The 24,390-nt window shown below is 44.8% G+C and overlaps 2 protein-coding genes across 5 annotated transcripts in view; one reads left to right on the forward strand and one right to left on the reverse strand.

Moving 5' to 3' along the window:
* The window catches only part of FAM219A (family with sequence similarity 219 member A), a gene marked incomplete at its 3' end in the record, with an annotated part of 52,325 nt that extends 41,902 nt beyond the window's left edge, over positions 1-10,423 (reverse strand). For all 4 annotated transcript variants that reach the window (XM_082842579.1, XM_082842578.1, XM_082842577.1 and 1 more), the window contains exon 1: positions 10,115-10,423. In XM_082842579.1, coding sequence (XP_082698705.1) covers positions 10,115-10,174 — 60 coding nt within the window. In that variant the 5' untranslated portion in view covers positions 10,175-10,423. The remainder of the gene's footprint in view (positions 1-10,114) is intronic.
* Positions 10,424-10,924: 501 nt separating this feature from the next.
* The window catches only part of DNAI1 (dynein axonemal intermediate chain 1), a gene marked incomplete at both ends in the record, with an annotated part of 59,939 nt that continues 46,473 nt past the window's right edge, over positions 10,925-24,390 (forward strand). The window contains one exon of the mRNA XM_082842564.1: positions 10,925-10,954. Within this exon, the coding sequence (XP_082698690.1) occupies positions 10,925-10,954 (30 nt within the window). The remainder of the gene's footprint in view (positions 10,955-24,390) is intronic.

The following is a 24,390-nucleotide window of genomic DNA, read 5'->3' on the forward strand; positions in this document are numbered from 1 at the left end:
TTATCTTTGTGGAATTCTGCTTGCATATCTGTAAAATAGGCAAAAATTATTTTCCCAATCTATTGCACAAGGTGGAGTTCAGGTATTGGAAACATCTTTGCATCTACCTTGGAAAGAAATTTAAGATAAGGATAAGACAACTGCATCCATAAACTTCACACAGAGACAATGTATTAAGGTCACAGGGCAGGTAGAATGGAGAGTTCACACCTTAGTGAAGGAAAAGAAAGGATGCATGAAGAATGGGGCATTTTTGTGATCGGCCTTGAAAAATAGGAAAGATTAGCAAACACATACTAACAGAAAACTAGCAAAGTGTTGCTCATACTAAGTTCCACAATGAATTTTTTTTGTTTTTTTCGGTACGCGGGCCTCTCACTGTTGTGGCCTCTCCCGTTGCGGAGCACAGGCTCCGGATGCACAGGCTCAGTGGCCATGGCTCACGGGCCCAGCCGCTCCGCAGCATGTGGGATCTTCCCGGACCGGGGCACGAACCCGTGTCCCCTGCATCAGCAGGCGGACTCTCAACCACTGCACCACCAGGGAAGCCCCCACAATGAATTTTTTGGGGCATGTTTATATTGCACATACTTAACAGAGCCATGTTTATTGCTAGAATGTTGTTCCTAGCTCCTGCTTTACAAAGACTGTGGCATTTTGCAAAGAGCAATGGGTCTTCTAGGTGCCTGGCCTTTGGCCCAGTTTAGGAACTGCTACCACAGGAAACGAGAGGCAATGGAGTCCAAAGATAGAAGCATGTCCACACTCCCACCTAACTGCCCTGGTTCCTCCCTGTGAAGCCACAGATAATATGAAGTCTAACCATCTTTCCTTTCTTAGCTCCAGTCCTTTAGGCATTTGAAAACCTTCAAATGTTTTTTCTAAGACTGTTGTTGTTTTTATTTTGTTTTGTTTTGTTTTTGCAGGCTGGACAGCCTCAGTTCTTCCAACTATTCTCACAGGACATGGTTTTGACTCTTTCATCATTCTAGTCCTTCCATCTTTTGAATAATGACATCAGCACAAAATGCAGGACTTTAGATGGCACTGACCAGTGCAGAGTAGGACTATCACCTCCTAGGACCTGAACTCCAAATTTCTATTAATGTAGCCTAATAGTACATTAGCTTGTCTGGTGTCTGTGTCACATAGTAGACTTCCACTAAGCATCTGTCCACATAAGCACTAGCTCTCTTTGAAGGTCTGCTGTAGTCTACCCACTCACACAGCCTTAGCCTGATTCCTATTTAAATTCCACATTGCTGAATTCAGCCAGCTACATCTCTGAAAATAAGAGTCACATTACACACATGTGGTAGAGTTTCCACTAAATATGAAACCATCACCTCACTAGCCCCAGTGGACTCTTACCTGTATTAGCAGCCAGCCTAGACCAAGATGTCACTCCAGGTTCTTGCTTTGATTCTACATTGCTAAGGCAAAGGGCTATCCTATTTCATATGTGTCCTGAGTTCAATATAACAATATGTACAGCTACTAAATAGGATCATGAAACCTCGACTGATGATAATGGATGTACAATATCAATATTTTGGATAATGGCAGCCCCACCGTAATCTGTACTGGTCAGATCACATGGAGAGGGCTGTGTCTACTTCCAGGGGTGGGAAACTCAAAAGTACCCACTAGAGCAGCCAGGCTGACTAGGGATTTGGAAACCAGACTCCAGGAAAATGGTGGAAGGAAAAAGCAAAGCGTTTAGCCTGGGAAAAAGAGTGCTAAGGCTGTATAGCCCATGGTAGGGCCTTTTCCTCGCCAGGAACTGCTGGCTTAAGGATCTCCTCTTGTAGCCTACTCCTTCTTCTTGCTCCTTTAGCCAAGGGCTTATAGTTTCATCTTAAGCATGGCCAACACCTTATGAGATATTTATGAGATCTCTTTATGAATCTGCCTCTTTTCCCCTCTTATCTGCTCAGCAGAGTCAAGGTTCTTCCCTCTTACATGGCCTGTTTCCAAAGGATTATTTACTTTATATCAAGTCAATACTTCAAAAACCCACGCTGAAAATCAGGGGAGGAAAGTTCAGTTTTCTCCATTCATTTCTTAAAGAACCATATCCTAAGACTCCAAACCTCAATGAAACAGATTGCTAAGCTGGCTAACATCTCCAAGAGACTTCTTTTCCTGTGTTCTTTGCCTAGGATAACTATGATGATTCAGGGCTGCAAGGATGGCAAGCAGAAGCCTAGAACTGATGTTTCCCCCACTGAAAACTATGGCAGACATGGAAACTCAACCATGTCATTGTTTCTCATTGAACCAGGACTCAGCCTCAGGATCTACCTTAACACGTGCTCCAGGCAGCCATTACTGATCAATGGGCATTGGCATAAGGGGTGAATAGAACTGAGGCATGAAGCAGCCACACCAGGATTAAAAGTAAAATACGAAATGGGTAAAGTGTACAGTATATGAATTACATCTCAATGAAGCTGTCAAAACAAACAAAAAAAGAAAAGTTAATGGTGAAAATGCTGATTTCACCAAAGCAGTGTTTAGTAGAGGGACTTGGGAAGTAAACCCCCCTTAGCATTGTCTTGAGAAAAACGAAGCACCTGACCTCGTTTGGTCAGAAGCAAAAATATTTGCTTCTGCACCTGCCAAAGTTCACTAAGAAATTCCTACTGATGGCAACAAGTTCAAACCCTGACACAAAGCAGCAACATCCCATTAGAAACTAGCATAGGGCAAAATGGCGTGGGTTATAAAATAGGCTCAAAAGAGCTGGGAAGAATAGAAATCTAGACCTGATCAGAAGAGAGACTAATTTCTAAGTCAGGGTTTCCCAAAGAGTATTGCATGAAACACAATGGTTCTGTAAGACGTTAATAGATGTAACATGAAAAAATGTTCCATAGTTCTGTAAGTTTGAGAAACACTGGATTAAACAAAGCTGGAAAGATTTCTTTATTGCAGGGCTTCTCAGAGTCTTTAAAATGCTAGTAAACATTGTGATAGGATGGATTTATAGGGTTTCCCAAAGGAATTTGTCTATAGGTACTTTTTTCCCCCCATAAAGTATCTCAAAGGACCAATATTCCTAAGAATATACTATAGGAAATGCTGGTCTGAACCATGCTTGACTGAGAGCTTCACTAATTCCTTTATAAGGATAAAATTGGGAATTAATATGGGAACTATAAATCATTTATAGCTTGTACATAATTATGTTTAAGTTAACTACATAGTAAAATATATATGGTTCTCACTCCATAGTTTGGGTGCAGTTAATTCACTAAAACTTAGTTAAAGTACCCCTTCAGGTATTGTTATAAATAGATAGATGGGGTGGACTTTGGTTATGACAGCCAAGAGTCTGGTGATGGAAACAGGCAAAACCAGGACAAGAACCACAGTAGCTGGGCTCATTTCTGCCTGGGTGTGGCTTCTTGTCATACTTAATACTTCCCAGGGCTAGAATGGTCATTCAGAGAACATTCTTTATGGCCATTAGTCCCCTCTTACTTGTGTACACACTCACATACATCATCATCATCACAGAAACTTAAAATTCACCCTCAAGAAACACAACCATCTGATCCTCAGTTTGACATCTCTGAATAACAACAAATCCAAGTACATAGTTGCTTGAACTGGCTCCTAAGAATGTAAAATCCAGAGGGATCTCCTACTAGCCCCCATCTACCTGTTCCCCAGCCCAGACCCTCTGGGCCTTCTTCCTAGACAACCTCCTCACTCCCTAGAGCCCAGGAGTTCACTCGGCTGCCCCGCAGCGAGGCTGATGGGTCATGTGCCAATTTCTGAACTCCAGAGCTGAGCCAGATCCACAGCTGGCTCCAGCTCTGCCCGCTTCCTGCCTTCCTTTCTCCGCCCAGACGGCCAGATTCCCACCAGAGTCTCCTAAGAGAACAATGACTTGCGAGCCTGCTGAGCCACGCCTCTTGTTTCCTTCAACCAGCACCTCTGGGTAGCTGCCCTGAGCCTGATTCTCCGCTTCCTGCCTCCTCTGGGGCTCCCTGCACCAGTTCTCCCAGGGTCTGCTGGAAAGCATGAAGCGGCTAAGCCAGGAAGCTTAGCCATGAGTCTCCCATGTCCCCTTTCCAGACACAAGGCTCCATCTGCCCTCACAAGGAGGCTGGAGGGTCCCTGAAGCTAATCAGGTTCAAGTGAGAAAGGCTCTGTTTTCCATCTCTGTTCACTCTGAGCTATAGTCAGTCAAGGGCAGCAGGCAGTTGGGGGCTGGAAATGACTCAGCTTGACTCCCAGCTGACATGGAGTCAGGTAGCCTCCTGGTACCATGTGCCTCCCTGCAGCGGCTACACTTGGGGCGTCTGAGAAGCCAAGTCACCCCTGAGCGATCTCAACCCAGAAGCCTGCTCCCTTGGCACACCTTGCCTGGAAGATAGCACCCTGGGTGCTGTTTCTACACCAAGTGCAGCTTTCCAGGCTGGTCTCAGAGAAGGGAGGTACATGTCCTTTTCCATTCTGACTCTTGCAAGTAAAGCAGTAACTCATATATCCATTCTAGAAGAAATCAGTGAAAGGGCCCAGCTCAACCAATCAGCCAGAAAACCATAGGTTTGACCAGAATGATGGTAAAAGCAAGGCCAGAAACTGCAACAGAAACACTCTCTCAGCCAACAAAGGATGTTATTTTTCCTTTATCAAATTGCTGCAGGGCGGGGGGCGGGGTGTGGGGGGACAACCTACCATGGCTCCTCACTGCCACCAATTCACTTGCATTCATCAAAGCAGGTTACAGAGGAAAAGTATTCACTGGCAGATGAGCACACTTAGCATCCTTTTGAGGCTGTGGGGCTAGTTTCACTCTGCTCTTCGGTTTTTCAATAACCCCAAGACTGCGGCTTCAGAAGCAGAGCAAAGGAAAACAGCAGCCTTCTCCCACATAAGCAGTCCCTGAAGCCAAGAGGTATACAGACCCCCTCAAATTTCCTGGGGTGGTGATGGTACCTCTTGCCATCCAGACATACATGCCAGAAACCTGGGAGTCATTCTGGACTCCCTACCTCTCCACCCCACCTCCAAACAGGTACCACATCCTGCCTATTCCACTTTATTAGTCTCTGTACATATGGCCCCTCTCTCTTTCTGCTTTAGTGTAGGCCTTTGTCATCTCTTCCCTAGATTATTATTATACCCACCTTCATATTAGTTTTCCAACCTCCAATCTCACCTTTTCCAATCTCTCAACCACTCCTGGAATGATAGTCCTAAACTCAAATTTGATCATGTTATTTCCTTAACTATAACACTTTATTCATTCAAATGCACCCTTTCAATTCTGCCCCTATGCCCTTTGCCTGGAACTCTTGTCCTCACCTCCTCTTATTGGTCTGCCAAGTTTCTAGTCTTCTTCTAAGAGCCAGTTCAGCAATGTCTCCTCTGTGAAGCCTTCCCTGACTACTTGATGAAAGGCCTTACTGTTTTTCTTCGGCGCTGCTGGACCTGGTTCTTACTTCTTACAGTGCTCATCACCCTGTCTTGACTGTGTATATCCATCCCTGGAGCAAGAGGCTGTGGTATCGAGCTCAGCACAACAGTTAGCAGAAAGTAGGTTCTTAGTGTTTGTTGACTGAGGAGATGAGCAATAAGGGAGGAGCTGGAGGCCTGAGCAAACCTGATCCTCACTTGGCAATATAGGAAGAGAGAGAATGGTGTGCCTCTTCCTAGAACCTGAGAAATGCTACTGGGTCATGAGTTACATGGACCATTAGGAGAATCCACCCTTAAACTGAAGAGTCATTTTACTACAAGGAGATGACTTAAGCCTCCCAGACCACAGAATACATGCAGGTCAATTTTCCATAGTGGCTTCTTGCTAGCTTTACAATGTTCCCTCTGCCACTTTCAGGAGCTGCTATGACCCACTCACTAAATTAATGTCCTGACCATCTCCATCCCTGAGTGCAAGGAGTCAGGAGGAGTCTGAAATTCCTTTCCAAGCTTACGTGGTCAAAGAGTCAGAACCTCAGCTTTCCTCATCTTCTCCCAAGCAAGGTGACACTCTTTCCTAGGAATGCCCTACAGTGATCACCACTCTTTCCTAACATGTATCTAAAACCTCCTGTAGCCATTTGAGCCCATCTTTCTCCTGGCCACCCCCTGGAGAGATCTCACGTATCTTTACCTGTAAAGTACCTGGAACTGAGCATATGCTCGTGAACTATACAACTGAGTTAACAGATAACCTGGGTTTCAGTGAGGCCAGACTAGTATTTCTCTCAAGAGCACAGAGTCCCTGTCTGGTGCCATATGCTTTTTTTTCCCCCCACCAAATCTCTTCCTCTCCATTACAGCCAAAGAGAAGACATAGACTGTGAGGCTGTACCAACCAGCCCAGCAGACAGACAGTAGGGCCAGAGAGCCTATCCCTGCTGCTCATACAAACAATAGCCCAAATTCAACACAATTGCTCAACAGAGAGCCTTGGACAGCTGGGAGCTTCCCTAGATCAGTAAGGTGTGTGGCTTGGCCATAGAACTGACATACAAGGTGCGCCTATCCCTGTCTTTGCAAAAATCTGTGCTCAGAAACACTCAGGATTGTAGGAGATAGACACAGCAGGAGTGGAACCCAGGGACTAGGTCTCCCAGAGGAGCTCTCATTCCTTTCATAAGGAGACAGAAAGAGACCTTGGGGAGCTCTCAGGGATAGGCCCAGGCCTGGTTCAGCTGCTGCGATGCAGCCAGGCCAATTAAATAATTGGTGTGATAAGGAAAGTAGGGAGGCAACTCCCTTCAGGCAAACTCCACCCCAGACAGGAGGCTCCGTGCAGCTGTGGCAACAGCAGCAGCAACAACAGAGCAGGGATCTCTTCCTCTTCCTCCCACTAGCTGAGAACTATGCTTAAATTAGCACCTTGGAAACACCCAGATCTGCTGGCTGTGCCTTCTCTCCTAGCTTCTGCCGCTCCCCTAGGCCTCCTTTTCAAGTGCAAGTTTCTCTTTCAAGTAAATTTTTAAAAAGATGTTTTCCACCTAGAGTTCATCTCTCCAAGTAAGGAATGGCCTCTGGATTCTTCCAACCACTATGGGTGGGAGAGTGTTATTTGATGATCAAGCCCATGTGACAGGCCACTATCGGTACAGCTTGGTCCGGAAAGGGGCAATGATACCAACACAAGCATTGCCTTGTTTCCCTTAGGGCTTAAGGAGACAGCCCCGCCTCTGCCCTCAGAGGGACTCACACTGAGAGGGTGAGCAAGAACAATAACTTCTGCTAAACTGTGAGCTCCAGGAGGCAGGGCTATGTCTGTCCCTATGTTGCTAACCACTGTGTCCCCAATACCTAGTACAGTACCTGGAACAGAGCTGATGCTCAATAAATATTTGGTGAATGAATTTGCTGAATCAATGATATCAGGTCACTATGATATTCTTTGGAAGAGTGAGGAGCTATTGTTTAATCTTTAAAGAAATAGTTTGTCTTCATTTCATAACTGGGAAACTGAGTCCAGAGAAGAGAGATTTCCTAGAGGTCTTAATAAATAATGGCAAAAAACGAAATAGGTCACAGCTGAGTCTGAGACCCTGGTTTTTTGTTTTCTGTTTTTTGTTTTTTGTTTTTACGGTACCCGGGCCTCTCACTGTTGTGGCCTCTCCTGTTGCAGAGCACAGGCTCCGGACGCGCAGGCTCAGCGGCCATGGCTCACGGGCCCAGCCGCTCCGCGGCATGTGGGATCTTCCCGGACCGGGGCACGAACCCTTGTCCTCTGCATTGGCAGGTGGACTCTCAACCACTGCGCCACCAGGGAAGCCCCAAGACCCTGGTTTTTAAGGTCTACCCAAACACTCCTAAAGGGCCACTTTGCCCTTCTCTTCCGCAGTATGCCACCTTGATTTCTTATGCCCCGAAATGAAGACTCTTGGGGAAACTCCACACAAGATTCTGCTGGTCTCAATAATACAAAGAGCATTTAAGGAGCTCTGGGGATCCTCTAGACTTTGACCTGGGAACAGTGGTGGAGAGGCAGAGATCTGCAGGGCAATGGCTATGACCCCCAAATGGCGGATGACTGTATTGCTACTTCCATAAGGCTCTCATTCAACCTCAACGAAGTATCCTCTTGCAGAGAAGGGCTCCTTTAGCCTTCAAGAAAAGGGTCTGAAGGCGGTCACAGCTTTTCTGATAAGTGCCTCCTTGCCGTAAGCACTTCTACTTCAGAGCCACACAGATCAGAAGCAGCCCAGGAGTCTTCTGAGGACACTACTTACTCAAATCATCGTTGAAAACTTCAGGCAAAAACAGAGGCATCAGGAACAGCTGAGAGAACCTGGTGACCCCTTCCTTCTCCCCTCTCCATGGACAGCTATTGCCTCTCTCCTTAGGAACCCCAGATGGGAGGCAAGAACCAACTCATTGCTTTCTTCTCATTCACTTGGACCTTCTCCTTCATCTGCCCTCCCTTTTGATTCTTGATTAGATACGTACAACTGGAAGGGCAATCTAGTTTGACAAGCCAGGTTGGCTGGAAAGATAATTCAGAAAGGAGTGTTCTCTTAGCCCAGCCCAAAGTTCTTCAAGTTCATGGGACAGAGTTCTCAACCAGGATTTTCTGGCCCTCAAATAAACCAATGATGGCATCAGGCTAGGAAAAAAGTCCAGCAGCATCTCTCTCCCCAGTTTAATATTACACTTCTGTAAAGCTTCTCTGTTTGGGCTCTAGAACTAAGTAGTCACAAAAGGGGAAAAAAGACACATCTCCAGCTAGGTGGCCTCTGATGATTCTCTCTACCATCCCCCAAAAGGTGTGGCTTAGAGTTGGTCATGGGTCCCTGCCAAGGTCTGTCTTGGCTGCTGTAATGGAGAGATTACTTGCTCAGAAAGCCACAAAGCACATCTGTCAGCCAGGGGCGGGGGTCCCAAGGGTAGAACCTGTTCCTCACCTCCGCTTAACACAGAGGGAAGAGGGTTAGGGAACCCCAGAGCTTCAAGACCTGGAGAGCTCTGCTCAGCTCTAGCTGAGCTCATAGAATAGGGCATCCACACCTTCGGGTTCCTGGCCTGCCTTGCCTCCTTCCAGCTCCCACCTGGGCTCCAAGGGGGAAAGGAGAAGGAAAAGCAAAGCGAACAGAGCCGGGCACTCCCTCCCTTCTCCCTTTCCTTCTCCCAGTTGGAAAGACGCCGCCGCCAGGCCTCGGCGTCTCTCGCCCGGCGGATGTGCAAGCCAGTCAGGTAGACGCCCCGGGACGGTGGCCAATGGGTATGGTCTCCCCTAGGCCGGCCTCCGTGCATCGCCCTCCCCCTTCCATCCCCTCCGCGCCGGCAGCGATGACATCATTCTTCCCTGACTCCGGGACCGCGGACAGGAGGCAGGATCGGCGCCCAGCAAGGACTCCAAGCATGTAGGCCTAGGATGCTGGAGGCTCTTCCGAACCGGTGGGCACAGGCGGCTCCAGTGCGGCCCCGCCCCCTCTCCTGCCGGTTCCCCAGCTCTCATGTGCGCTCTGGATTCTCCATCTCACCACCGAGCTCTTTCCTTCCCGGCTCCAGCACCCCCAGCCTAGATTGACTGCACTCTCTTCCGGAGAAGAACGGAATTCCCGGGTCCTGCATGGATCCCCTGTCTCCACTCGTCCTCTGCCCAGGCCCTGCGTTCCCATCCATAGCCAGAACTGGAGGGGAGGCCCCTCCTCCTCTACAAACCTATTCCCGTCCCTCAGACAGCCTGCTCCTGGCCCCCTCCCCCGCTCTGAGCATCACAGGCCTCTAGGTCTAAATGCCTCCCTACCTCTCATCCCAGCCCCCTGGGCCTACCACCGGCGGTGCCCCAAGACAGTTGCCTTCCTTTCCCCGCTATGGGCCTCCCTCCACTAACGGTGTGCACCATTGTGCCCCAGCTCGGTTCCATCCGACGGCGCTCCCCGTAACTCCCTTGGCCTGCCTCCGCTGGCAGTGCTCTCCGCCCTTACAGGCCCCTTTGCTGTCATCCCACGTATCCTCCCACGGTTTTCTAGTCCTGCAAGTCCCCCTCCCCCGGCGATGCGTTTTCACGGCTCTCTACTCCATCCGAGGCGCCCCCTCCGCACAGTCCCCAAGGCTTGACTCCCTCCCTCCCCCTCAGGCAGCGTCCCCTCCCGGCCCTGGCCTGCCCCGCCGCCCGCCCCCTCACCAGCGGCTGCATCTCCGAGTGCGCGGTGGGCACCTGGAACCGGTCGATCTCCTCCATCATGGTGCCGGTGGGCTAGGGGGCCGGGGGTCGGGCGCGGCCAGGGACGCCGACGGGACCGCGCGGGGCGGCGGCCCCAGGAGCCGGGTCGGTGGTGCAGACTAGGCCGCCCCGGACCAGTCGGGCAGATGGAGGGTGGGCACGAGGCGGGAGGTTTGCAGGTGGGCTGAGGCCGGCGTGGCTCCGTCAGCTTGCCTAGCGCTACAGCGACCGTGGCCCTGCAGAGCCGCAGGTCTTGCCTCGCTTCCACCTCCGCCGCCGCCTCCTGTCAGCAGCTCAGCCACTGCCGTGACTCTGCAACTCCACTTCCGGGTCCGGGACACCGCCTGATCCTGCATTATTCATGAGGAGGCGGTGTCTGGGCTCACTAGCCCCTCCCACATGCGGGAGTTCCGAAAGGCGCGGCAGCCGGTCGTCTGGCCTTAGGGGGCGGGGCTTAGTGGAGCTGGTGGTTCCCCGCGCGCCCAGCCACGCCTTCCCCTCGAGCAGGGAGGAGGCATCAGAGGCGCCTGCGCCTTGGCTGCAGGTTAGTTGCTGGGTAACCGCGTCAGGGAGGAGCCGATTCCATTCTGCGAGGGCGCGGGGACCCACAACGTCGGGTGTCCCCAAAGAGCCCCTGAGACTGGGAATTGAAGTGAAAGAGAATCCGGATTTCCTGTGCATGATTGAGGGGACGGACAAACCTCTTGTCCTCAGGCGGGGGAGCGTTTTGTAGGCGCTCCAAGTGTTGAGGTGCTTCCTGCTTTTTCGAAGATGCCCCACAAACCACCGCCTCGTAGGCAGGTAACACACACCTCGACCTGCTCTATTCCGACGACCTCTGACCTTCGCTGCCAGTGACCACTGATCATACCTCTGCTACTGACCCTTCATCTTCCTTTCCCTGTTGACTTCTGTCCCCCTGTGATTCCTGGCCTGTGTTCCCAGTGACCTCTGACCCTGTCCTGCTCTCTCCCACTAATCCTAGCCTCCTCTCCCACACTGCCCCCGACCCACTGTTTCCTACCACTCTTTCACCTGTCCTCCTCTCACCATTCCATTCCCTCACTCCACAGACCCAGCCTGACGGGCCCATCCTCCTTAAACCCCCATCCCCACTCCTACCAATATGTTCCTCATCGTCCTCACAGTCTTGTCGCAAATAAGTAATTTCTCCTGCCCTTTGCTGAGTGCTCAGTGCTGGGCTAGGTGGAGACACTGGCCTTTGGGAACTCACAGGAGAGTACAGGAGAACTGTACCGGAGACACAGAACAGATGGTGTGTGGGCGTATGGTTCAGATCTTCTGTGTTGGGAGACTTGTGAGGAGAGAGAGTTCAGGCAAAGAAGAAGAGGGCAGAGACCCCTTTCCCATCCCCTTTCACACACTCCTCACTCCAAACTGGCCCCTCCAAACTGTCCTCGTTGCCACCTGGACAGATGTCATCCCTTCTCACAGGAAACCCAAGAGTCACCCCTCTTAACCCACCCAGCTTCACCCTGGAAGGAGAGGTAAGGCCCAGCTTCTCGAGGAGCTCTCTGTGGTGAAGCCACTCAGTCCCTCAAGAATCACTTTTTCCAAACCGTTTATGAATTATCATCTTGGGACTAATATGCAGTTTCTTGCTTTGTGAGGCAGGGTTTCTACTTACTTGTTCTTAAATAAGCACTATCTCAGGCCTAGGTATTTTGAGGTTTGGAGACCAAATCTGTGTGCATGCTGTTTGTGACTTTACATATTTGGGTCTGGCCTCCTCCGTATTACTAGCCTTTGCTCCATTGCTTCTTTCAACTGGCCTTCCATAGCAGGTGCACCCATCGTTCTTAGATCTCTGCAACCATGGGGAAGCTGCTATTCCCGTATGGCCTTGCCCTAGTTTTATGTCGGGGTTGAACTGTGTTTTGAAGCTCATGTACTGGGCTTGGGGCTACCGACTTTTAATTTACATGCAGTTTGTTTTAAATTCAGCATTGCTGAGGTCTGGTTTACATACAATGAAATGGACCATCTTAGTTGTACATGTTGACAGGTTTTGACAGATTTATATACCACCACAATCAAGATATAGGATGCTTCCTCTACCCCCAAAAGTTTCCTTGCACCTCGTTCTAGTCCATTCTCCCCAGGTAACCACTGATCTGCTTTCTGTCACTCCAGATTAGATTTTTCTAGCAGTTTGAACAAACTTGGGAATCAGTTTCTCCAGCCCATTAGGGGAGACATTAGAGGCTAGGTAAACTGAGAAGAGAGAGAGGTGACAGCAGACTGGAGACAGAAACCCAGGTCAACTGGCCTTGCGCACATCAGCACTGCCCCTTGGAGGGAAGGGTTGTTTTAGAGCGGGGTAAATATCGGTGTGTGGAGTGTGAGCACAAGCTGGGTTGTGCTGGGTTGTATTCATCACCCTCTTGTCTCATTGAGGCCCAGTCTGTGTCAGTGGTGAGCTGGGTGTGGGACTGCCTTGAGAGCCTTGAGAAGTCCCTGTCGTCTGGGAACTCAGTTGGGGAGACAGAACACAGGCATATAAAGATAAGGGAGGATGGGATCCCTGGGGCTGAGAGGGAGAGAGACATGCAGGTTGGAGCAACATAAAAGCTTCAGGGAGTGGGCAGCTATGACTTGGATGCCCGCAGTGGAGAGGGAAGGTCAGGATTGGGTTTGTTAGGGGGCAGAGAAGAGTTTAAACTGCATTGTTTGTATCGCTGATCAAACATTTTATTGGCTCCCTCTCACTCTCAGAATAAAGGTCCAAAAGTCCAACTTGCTTAGTATGGCCTACAAGGCCTTGCCAGGTCTAGCCTTTCCTACCTACCCTACTTCAGATCTCATCGTTGCTCTGTGACGATTCCACAGTCCCAGCACACCCTGAACTGCCCTCACTTCCTGGAAAGTGACATCCACACTGTCTTTCTCCTCTAGGCCTTTGAAATTGCTGTTTCCTCTGCCTGCCTGGTACAGTCTTTTCAGTCTGCTGCCACCTGCTCCATGCCACCCTGCCCCAAATCTCTCCTTCATCTCCTGTTCATACATCACATCTCAGTTTGACCATCGTATTCTCCTATAAGGGATTAAGTTACCTTTCCGGAGGCAGGATAAGGTGATATCCCCACTAGACTATAAACTCTGATGGCAAGGATGGTCTGTCTCATTCATTGTTGATTCCCCTGAACCTAGCACAATGCCTGGAATATATTAAATTCTGAAAATGAGTTGAATATGAATTCTGAATGCTTCCAATTGTTCTTTGGAAATTTTGATCTGAGTGAGTTTGAAGGATAGAAAGGGTTGAGGCTGCGATGAGGAGATTGGTGGGGAGTGATAACAAGGAAACGTCACTGTAGAAGCATACTTTTCTGGGTTTATGTTTATATCTGCTTTGGTAGCAGGGCTATGAATGGTTCACATTTGAACCACATGTACCCATGCCTTAAGAGCTGGGTATTGGAAATTAAAAGGACAAAAATTCTGATGATATAAATATTCTCATTTGACAATTATTTATTGAGCATCCACTATATGCCAGGTACTGTGCTAGGTATTGGTGATATAGCAACAAAACAAACACAAATCCCTGCTCTCATGGAGCTTATCTTTTAGTTGGAGATAAATTGTCAATAAACAAATAAGTAAAATATATAGTTTATAAGGTGATGATAGGTGTCAAAAAGAAAAATAAAGCAGGGAAATGGACTAGGAAGTTCAGGGAACCAGAAGATTAAGATTTAAACATAACGGTCAGGGGAGGCCTCACAGAGGTGACATTTGAGAAAGATCTGAAGGAAGTGAAGGAATTAGCTATGTGATATCTAGGGGGGAGGCATTCCTGACAGAGGACATAGCAAGTATAAAGTTCCTGAGATGAGAGCTTGCTTACACATGTTCTGGATCAGCAAGGAAGGGAGGAGGAAAATGGCAAGAAATAAGGTTAGAGACATGTATCCCTCTACTCCAGAGGGTTAATCAAATAATCATGGCATATTAGCTTGATCATGATGAAGCTCCATGAATCACAACTTGTAATTAAAATTCATGAATGTCAGGCACCATAAACCATGACCAGCTCAAAACATCACTGCTAATATCCCAATAAAAAAGTGTCCTTCCTGAAAATTTCAAGAATTCCAACTGGCTGCATGTGTATATGCAAGAGGAGATTTGCATCATTGCCAAACATTGCCTGGCAGTCAGACTTCTTAGTAGAGGACTGAATTAGAGTCTTCTGTGAACTCCAGTTAAAGACTAATTTTAGTTTATGACTAACAAGTTTTAGTACTCCTTTATAACTCAGTTACCATAAAAAAAAAAAATCAAAGTCTGGCATTTTGCTTCAGTCGCCTGTAGGAGCCAAAGAAAAGACTTGCATTTTTGGATCATTTTGTGATCTCTCCAGAAGCCCTCTGGGACAATACTTTTAGAAATATTGATCTTGATGAGGTGTGACTAGTGTAGGGGTAAGTGGGCAGGAGTCAGTGCAAGGCCAGAAGAGAGTCTTAGATGATCCAGTGATTTTGAATCTGATGACTGGTCCTGGGATCCACAGAAGAAAGGACAGGAGGAGGTGAGCAGAATCTAAGGGAAGTTGATACTTTGTCCAAAGTAAGATCCCTGCTCTTGTGACCCTTCTCTTCCGTGTCATCCTCACTCCCTCACATCCTTCCTTCCTCAACCTCTTACCTTCTTTAAGCCCTAGATATGATCCTGTGCCCCTTTACTTCCTAAATCTCTCAAATCAGACCACTTTTTTCCTATTCACTGCCACCCTGCTAGCCCTGCCTACCATCATCTCTCACCTGGAAGGCTGTAAAAGCCTTGTAACCAGTATTCCCCTCGCCCACTCATGTCCCTTCCAATCCATTCTCTACACTGTACCAAGTGATCTTTTCAAGCTGTCAATCTGATTATGTCATCCCTCCCTCAGAACCCTTCAGTGACTTCCTACTGCTCTTAGGAGAGGGACCAAATTTTTAGATAACCCTTCAGGAGCCTGTATGGGCTGAGGCCTGCTTGGGTCTCTAAGCCTTAACTGGTTAACGCTCTTCCAGTTATTTCTGTATGTCTGTTCTATGTGTTGTCCCTTCTTTCTGGAACACTCTTTGTGCCCTCACACATGTACTCACTCTTTAAGATTCCAGCCCCAGGGTCAATGCCCACAACCGCCTTAATGCCCCCTGCCCTGTTAAAAGAGAGTTAAGATTCCAGCCCCACGGTCAATGCCCACAACCGCCTTAATGCCCCCTTCCCTGAAAAGAGAGTTAAGTTTCTCTATTTATAGTCTCATTGCCCTTGATCCTTTCGTCCACAGCATGCATCCCAGGGTGTAATTATTCACTTGTTTGTGTAATCATTGGATTATTGTATGTCTCTCCCATTAGACTGTGAGCACCTTGAGAGCAGGGCCTGTGGATGTTTTTGCGCACATCTGTATTCTCAGCTCCTAACACAGCGGCCATCATGTTCGAAGCTCTCAGTGAACGATTGTTGGATGAATGATGGGATGTGGTTGAGGAAGTAGCATTGGGTGCAATGGAAGCGTGTGGGAGGAGATCCTAGTACTGATTCTCAGGGAATCAGGGAAGATTTCTAGGAGGAACAACATGATTTAAGGTTTGGAGAAGAGCCCAACATGTAGGATAAGAAGGACTGACCCCAGAGAGGTTAGAAGACTACAAGGAAGAATAATGTCCTTTTGGGGAGGAGTGTGTTTATAGGGAGTTTCTAGTATTTATAGGTTACATGGTCAGTCATATTGCATCTGCTAATGAAGGTAAGAACTAGATACAACCATTAGATTTAATAATTAATAAGTCATTGCGGGACCTTGGAAAGAACAATTTTAGAGACAAAAGCCAGACTAAATTGAGCTAAGAAGGTAGTAAAGACCATGTAGACAAGGATTTTTTTTTTTTGAGATGAAATTAAGACTTGAATATGTTAAATGCTGAGGGGAGGCATTTGCCTGGCATAGATAGAGGGAAGTTGAAGATGAAGGAGATAAATGAAGACTAGAGCCAAGTGTCTGAGGAGGTGGGCGTGGATCAGCTGTGGACAAGAGGTGAAACACTTTGTAACAGAAAAGGAGAAAGGAGGAAGGGATGGATGCAGATGATGATAATTTAGAGGCTTAGTGACAGGAAGTTGAGAGAGTTTTCTCTGCTCTTCCCCTAGTAGTGTTACAGAATTCCTTCTGGAAGTGATAACTAGAAAACAGATCTTGCCAATGGCTGTTCCATTTTGTTATGACTACAGTCATGCTATTTTGAGAGTTATGGTCTGAGGTCTGTCATGCACAATTATCAGATTACAAAACAGCTGTGAGCATTTGAGGCCAGAACTTGGTCTCCTCCCCTGTTTACCGTGGAGCCTAGCACATTGTTAGTACTCAGTATATGCCAGGTACTTGAATAATAATGGCAAAGGTGTCTTGTGCTTATCCCTGGGCTTTGCAACCTGCAAGCTGATGCTGAAGAGTAATTTTGGTTCCCTGGCTCCAGCTGTGAACAAGCCATATGAAATTGTTTTCTGCCAGTTAGGAACTGTTATGGAGTGTTCAATCTTCCCAATCGCTGAGACAGAGTTGTATGGAAGAAACGTGCAAAGGACGTGGCTGTTGATCAAACTTTGGTTTCGCTTCTTTGTATCTCACAACACTTTGTCCTGTTCATAGAGTCGCTGTATTCTGGTTTGTATGGTGTGTTTACGTCTTCCATTTATCTCACTTCCTAGATGTGAGAACCTTGGAGTGGAACTAACTCAACCTTTATTCTTCTTTAGTTGTCATTCTAGCATCTGGTACATAGTAGATGATTAACAAATGAATGAATTAGTTGATGAGTAAATAAGTGACTGATGGAAACGTAAGTACTGTAATACTCTGAACCCTAACTTTTCCTTCTGGACCTGCAGAAGAAGCAGCTCATGCCTCCTTTGTTCTAGCCAAAGCACCACATTCTGCTAACATCCCTACTCCTGATGTTAAGTTTATTTTCCTATTTCTATTCTTACCTCACATCCATTTTCTCATTTACTTATTTTTTCCATGTGTCATACATTCAGCCTCAAATCTTGCTTTGGAACAAATTGGAATATAAATGGATAAAAGAAATCTGCTAATCCCTGGACAGACACTTGGTTCCAGGCCTCTGTCTCTTTGTTAAAGATTTTGTTCCCTCTGTCTGGAATGCCTGAGCCCATCCTACCTCGCCTGCCTTTTATGAGCCTGGCAAACTAAGGCACATATATTTTAGCTAAGCTCTGTAAGTTGCAAAGAATAAAGGCTCACCCAAGTTACCTCAAGTAAAAGGTGGAAAGGGTGAAAGGGAAGGTGTGTATGTGGGGGGTTGTGGGTAGGTATTACAAATACCTAGAATTAGAATTGGAAAACTATTGGTTCTGAAACAGATATAGGTACTAATTACTTTCTCTATATCTCTCATGGCCTCCCTAATTTTCTTAGCAACTATACTTCATTCCCTATTTTCATTTCCCAGGCAGCCAACTTTTCTATGGTTTCAGCTTCCTCATAACTTAATGTGTTTTCAGCTCATCATGGCCCCTCTGGCCTCTTCTATCTCACAAGGATCTCCATCAATGTCTCCATCCACCCACGAGTTCTCTCTGTAGTCCCAATTCAAACCCTTGGAGAAGAAATCTGATTTTCCCCAGCTTACCTGTTCGTGCTAGGCTGTATCAGGGAGGGATAAGATCCTATGACTCTCCAAGCAGCCAAAGCTGTGAGCAGGGCAATTTCCTTAGAAGGAGGTATTGTCTTTCCTTGGCTCCTCCCATGCAAGGTATAACCTGCTTTATTCCAAAATAACTTCTACATTGCTTCTGATAAACCTTTCTCATACATTGTGCAGAAAGGGCCTCAGATTTTTTTCCAATCCATTGCCTCCATTCAGGGCAGATATTTATATTACAAAAGGTTCTGTCCTTTACAAAAGATTTTTGTTTTTGTTTTTTTTTAATAGCACATTTCGGCAATGAATTTTTAAATGTATCATACTTTATGTATAACTTTTAAAGACCTTGATATAGGAGACATAGTCTGGCCATGATGGAGCAGTTCATGCTGGACTTGCCATCCCACTATGAACAACTGTAATCCTGGACACAATACATGAGGCAACTGGTTTAGGCATTCCCCCATTCCTAAGGGAAGGAAAACACCCAACATGAGTCACATGTTTATCCTTGCTTTCTGCCTTGGGTCAATTTCTTAATCATGGCTCAGGGAGAGTGATCCCAAGGAGAGCACAGTGATACCAGCGAGATAACCCAGTGTTGGAATTAGCAGGCAATGACTTTAAGGCAGTTGTTGTTGAAAATATATTTATGGACTAAAAGAAAAGATTGACTTAAAGGATGGGGAGGGCTTCCCTGGTGGCACAGTGGTTAAGAATCTGCCTGCCAATGCAGGAGACACGGGTTTGAGCCCTGGTCCGGGAAGATCCCACATGCCACGGAGCAACTAAGCCCGTGCGCCACAACTACTGTGCCTGTGCTCTAGAGCCCGTGAGCCACAACTACTGAGCCCACATGCCACCACTACTGAAGACCGCGTGCCTAGAGCCCATACTCCACAACAAGAGAAGCCACTACGACGAGAAGCCCATGCACCACAACGAAGAGTAGCTCCCGCTCGCCACACCTAGAGAAAGCCTGTGCGCAGCAACCAAGACCCAACACAGCCAAAAATAAATAAATAAAATTTTTTAAAAAAGGGTGGGGAATCTAAGCCCCAAAAATGGAAACAGTAGAAAAATAAATATCAGAAATGAAAAATTTATTGGCTGGGCCTAATAGTGAAAGTGAAGATGGATCCATTGAAATTATCCAATCTGAAGAACAGAGAAAAACAAGATTAAAAAACAAAAAAGACACAGATATAGAGAACAAACATATGGACACCAAGGGGGAAAAGTAGGGGGCGGAGGGGTGATGAATTGGGAGATTGGGATTGACATGTATACACTAATATGTATAAAATAGATAACTAATAAGAACCTGTTGTATTAAAATAAATAAATAAGAAAAACAAAAAAGAGGGACTTCCCTGGTGGCGCAGTGGTTAAGAATCTGCCTGCCAATGCAGGGGACATGGGTTTGATCGCTGCTCTGGGAAGATCCCACATGCTGCAGAGAAACTAAGCCCCTGCACCACAACTACTGAGCCTGCGGGCACCCTAGAGCCCACGTGCCACAACTACTGAAGTCCAAGCACTCTAGGGCCTGCATGCTGCAACTACTGAGCCCACATGCTGCAACTACTGAAGCCCACATACCTAGAGCCTGTGCTCTGCAACAAGAGAAGCCACTGCAATGAGAAGAGTAGCCCACGCACCACAACGAAGAGTAGCCCCACTTGCCGCAACTGGAGAAAGCCTGCGCGCAGCAACAAAGACCCAATGCAACCAAAACATTAAAAAATAATAAAAAAAAACAAACATAAAAAGAGCCTTAGTGACCTGTGGTAATATGTCATATATGTATCTGTAACTTGTAAGTAGTTGGAATTCCAAAAGGAAAAAGAGGAGGGGGAAAATTAGTTGAAGAAATAATGGTCAAAAATTTCTTAAATTTGGTGGAAAACATATAGTATTATCAGAAGCTCAGTGAGCCCCAAGCAGTATAAGTACAAAGAAGACCACATGTAGTCCCCTCACAGTCAAAATACTGAAAGCCAAGAATAAAAATAAAATCTTGAAAGTAGGCAGAGAAAAAATGACATAATGCATAGAGTGGGATAATATGATCGTGGCTGACTTCCCATTGTACACAAGAGAAGTCAGAAGACAATGGAATGTCATAGTTTATGCACTGAAAGAAAACTACTGTCAAACCAGAATTCTATATCCAACAAAAATATCCCTCAAAAAGAAGGGTTAAATAAATACATTTTCAGATAAACTAAAGCGGACAGAATTTGTCATCAGCAGACCTTCACTACAAGTAGTACAGAACAAAGTTCTTTAGGCTGAAGGAGAATGACACCTAATGGAAGCTCTATCTATGGGAAGGACCAAAAAGCACTGGTAATAGTAAATATGTGACTAAAGATAAAATACTAGATTTTTTTTGCTTCTATTAATTTTCATAAAAGACATATGACTGTTTAAAGCAAAAATAACACCAATTGTAAGGTGAAGCTTGTAATATATATAGAAATAAAATATGTGAAAACAACAGGGCAAAGATGAGGTTGTGGTGGTAAATAGAATTAAGATGTGATAAGGTTATTACATTGTGAAATATGAAGTGGTATATTATTTATTCTTATAGACTATAACAGGTTTAGGATGCATATTATAAACCTTAGAGCAACCACTAGAAATTAATACAAAAAGGCACAGCTAAAAAGCCAATGGAGAAAATAAAATGAAATACTAAAAAACTCAGTTAACACAAAAGAAGACAGAAGATGAACAGAGGAAAAAGCAGATGAAAAATAGGAAACAAAGGGCAATATGGTAAAGACAACCACACCAACACTTTCAATTAAAAGGCAGAGTTTATCAAGCTAGGGGGGGAAAAAAGCAAGACCTAACTATATGCTGCTTATAAGAAATATAGTTTAAATGTAAAGACATAGAAAATTTGAAAATAAAAGAGTGGAAAAACACACCACGTAACTAGCAAGCATAAGAAAGCTGCATGGCTGTAGTATTATCAGAACTAAGTAGGCTTCAAGACCAGGAGTATTTCCAAAGACAAATAGGGACATTTCATAATGATAAAGTGTCGATTCAAGAGGTGATATAAAATCACAAAGAGTATGTACCTATTAATAGCACTTCAAGATACATAAATCAAAAACTGACAGAGCTAAAGGGAGACATAGAAAAATATACAATGACAGTTGGAGATTTAACACTCTTCTCTCAGTAATTGAAAGATGTAGATCTGTTAACCAACTTGGCCTAATTAATATAGAACCCAAGAACTGCACAATGTTCAAAAAAATAGACCATACATTGGGACGTACAATAAGTCTCAATACATTTCAAAAGATTAATATCTTACAGATTTTCATTCAATTCAAATTCAACATGCATCCATGTCAAAAAGAATCTCAGCAAACTAAGAATAGTTTGACCAAAATGGAATTAAATTAAAAATAAATAGCAGTATCCTTAAAATCCCCAAATATTTAGGTATTAAAGAATGCACTTCTAAATGTAAAAAAAAAAGTGCAAGGGAAACTAGAAAACATTTTTAATTGGATGGTAATGAAAATATAACATCACAAATTGGGGGGTCATGCTGAAGTTGTACTTAATGAAAATGTATAGTTTTAAATGCCTATTTCAGAAAAGATTTAAAATCAATGTTCTAAGTTTCTATCTTAAGAAAATAGAAAAAGACGAGCAAATTAAATCCAGAATAATAGAAGCAAAATCTATTCATCACTTCTATTTATTTTATTAATTTATTCATTTATCTTATTGTTTCATAGAAACAGTGAGGAAAAACAATAGAGAAAATCAACAAAGTCAGAAGTTGTTTCTTTGAAAAGATTGACAAAATTGAGAAAACTTAGCAAGGCTCATCAAGAGAAGAAGAAAACACAACAGCCAATATCAGGAATGAAAAGTGAGATATCACTACAGATTGTACAGATATTAAAAAGGATAGTAAAGGAATATTATCAACAACTTTATGGCAATAACTTCAACAACTTGAATGGACAGATTTATTGAAAAACACAGTTTGCCTTAATTGACACAAAAAGAAATGGAAAATATAAAGACCATACTTACTTAAAGAAATTGAATTCATAATTTAAAACCTTCCTACAAAGAAACTCCAGGCCAAATGGTTTCACTGATGAATTCTATCAAATATGTAAGGAATAAATAACACATCTTACACAAAGTCTTAGAGAAAATAGACGAGAAGGGAACGAGTCCCAACTTACTTGATGATGTTGGTATAACTGATATCAAAATCAAAGCTATTTCAAGAAAGGAGAAGGATAGGCCAATATCCCTCATGAACATAAATGCAAAACAATATGACAAAATATTAGCATATCTGTTCCAGCAATATATAAAAAGGATAATATATCTGACCAAGTGAGGTTTATCCCAGTAAGAAAAAGTTAGCTCAACAGTAAATACCCAATCAATATATTTCTTCACATTAACAGAAAAAAAGGAGAAAAACCATATGACCTATCATAATAGATTCAGAAAAGAAGTTGATGAAACTCAACATCCACCCACAGAAGATTAGAATAAGGGCCAAATGAGATGATGCACTCCAAAGTGTTTAGTAAACTGAAAGGTGCTCTATGAAGGGGAGGTATTTTTAAAAAATATTTATTTATTTATTTTTGGCTGCATTGGGTCTTAGTTGCGGCATGCGGGATCTTTCGTTGCAGCGTGCGGGCTCTTCCTTGTGGCTCACGGGCTTCTCTCTAGTTGTGGTCTGTGGGTTTTCTCTTCTCTAGTTGTGGTGCGCAGGCTCCAGGGCACATAGTTTGCGGCACGCAGTCTCTCTAGTTGAGGTGCGTGAGCTCAGTAGTTGTGGCACATGGGCTTAGTTGCCCCGCAGCATGTGGGATCTTAGTTCCCTGACAAGGAATCAAACCCGCATCCCCTGCCTTGTAAGGCAGATTCTCTACCACTGGAAAACCAGGGAAGTCCTAAGGGAAGGTATTTTTATTTTCATCCCTCTGTTGTGACACCCTGAGATTTATAGCTTCCTTTCTGATAAGGACTTCATGGGACCCGGACAACACTCTTTTCAGCTATTCAATAAATGCCCTCAGAATGAGACTCAGTTGCCATGTACAGCAGACCATGATAGAATAGTAAAATAATAACACTGCCACTGTTACTTTAGCGCTTACTGAGCGCTGGGCTCTGAGTAAGGTTCTCATCATGCATTGTTTTATTTTATCCTCACAGCAAATCTGAGGAGGGCACTAATATTTTTCTCTACCTTACAAATGAGAGAATGAGGATTAGGGACTAAATACCTTGCTCAAGGTCACACATATAGTTTGTGGCAGAGTCAGGAATCCAGCCAAGGCTAACTCTAGAGCTTCAGATTTTAAACCCTACCCTGCCTTGCCTTCTGTAGCCTTATCTGGGAAGAGTCCCATAGCATTGGCTTCTTCCCTCTTGGGCTTCCAGGAAGGCATGAGCTTGGTCTCATGTTCCTTTGTCAGCATTCTGAGCACTGTGCTAACATTGCATTAATAGGAAAAAAAAAAAAAAAAAACCCTCTTTAACTGTATTAATTTTTTAAATTCTTAATTAGCATTTTAAATTATAAAAGTAATGCACATTCACTTTTAAACTAGAGAAAGCCCACGCACAGCAACAAAGACCCAACGCAGCCAAAAAAAAAAAAAAAAAGTAATGAACATTCACTTTTAAAATATTAAAACCATGAGAATGAGTATAAGGTGAACAGTATTCGTTCCCTTCCCCACAATCCCAGATCACATTCCCTGAACCCAACTACTGTCAACAGAATCTATATATTCTTCCAGAAATTTTGTATGTACATCCAAATACACATACACACACATTCTTAAAGTAAGCAGATGGGTCATCTGTTTATGTAACTTGCTTTTTTATTTAACAATAAAAAAGCTTGGAGAGCTTTCCATAATAATACATAAAAATTTACCTCATTCTTTTAAAAATATGCATAATATCCCGTTGAATGGCTATAGCATAATTTATTTAACTAGGCCCCTATCAATGAATATTTAGGTTTTTTCCCATTGTAAAAATATCACAAAGATGGTTCTGCGAGCAGTTTTGTACATACATCTTATGCATATGTATTACTATTTCTATAGGAAAAATGCAAGAAAGCAGAGTTGCTGAGTTGAAGGGTATCTGCATTTGAAATTTTGGCAGGTATTGCCAAATAACCCTATAAAAATTTTGTGTCCATTGGCATACCCATAACAGTGTATGATAATGCCTGTTACCCTTCATCTAGTGTTTCAAAACGTTGAGATCTCTTTCAACTATACTTATTAAGCACCTTCTGTGTGCTTGAGACACTGCACTAGGCTCAAGAATTTGAAAGGTAGTCGATGTAGCTGGAGGAAGATTTCTTGGTGAATTACTGTTCCTTTGGGACTACGAGCTTTTTCCCTTTTAGAAAGGGAAACTGCAAGCTGGTGAGGTATTTAGTTTCAATTTAGCTTAATGGAATCCTGTTAGTGAGTTTTAAAATAAGGACCAAGACAACTGAAATGGTAAACAGAGTCTCCT

This window comes from Leucopleurus acutus (assembly GCF_964270905.1).
Source record: "Leucopleurus acutus genome assembly, chromosome: 7".
Lineage (NCBI taxonomy): Eukaryota > Metazoa > Chordata > Mammalia > Artiodactyla > Delphinidae > Leucopleurus > Leucopleurus acutus.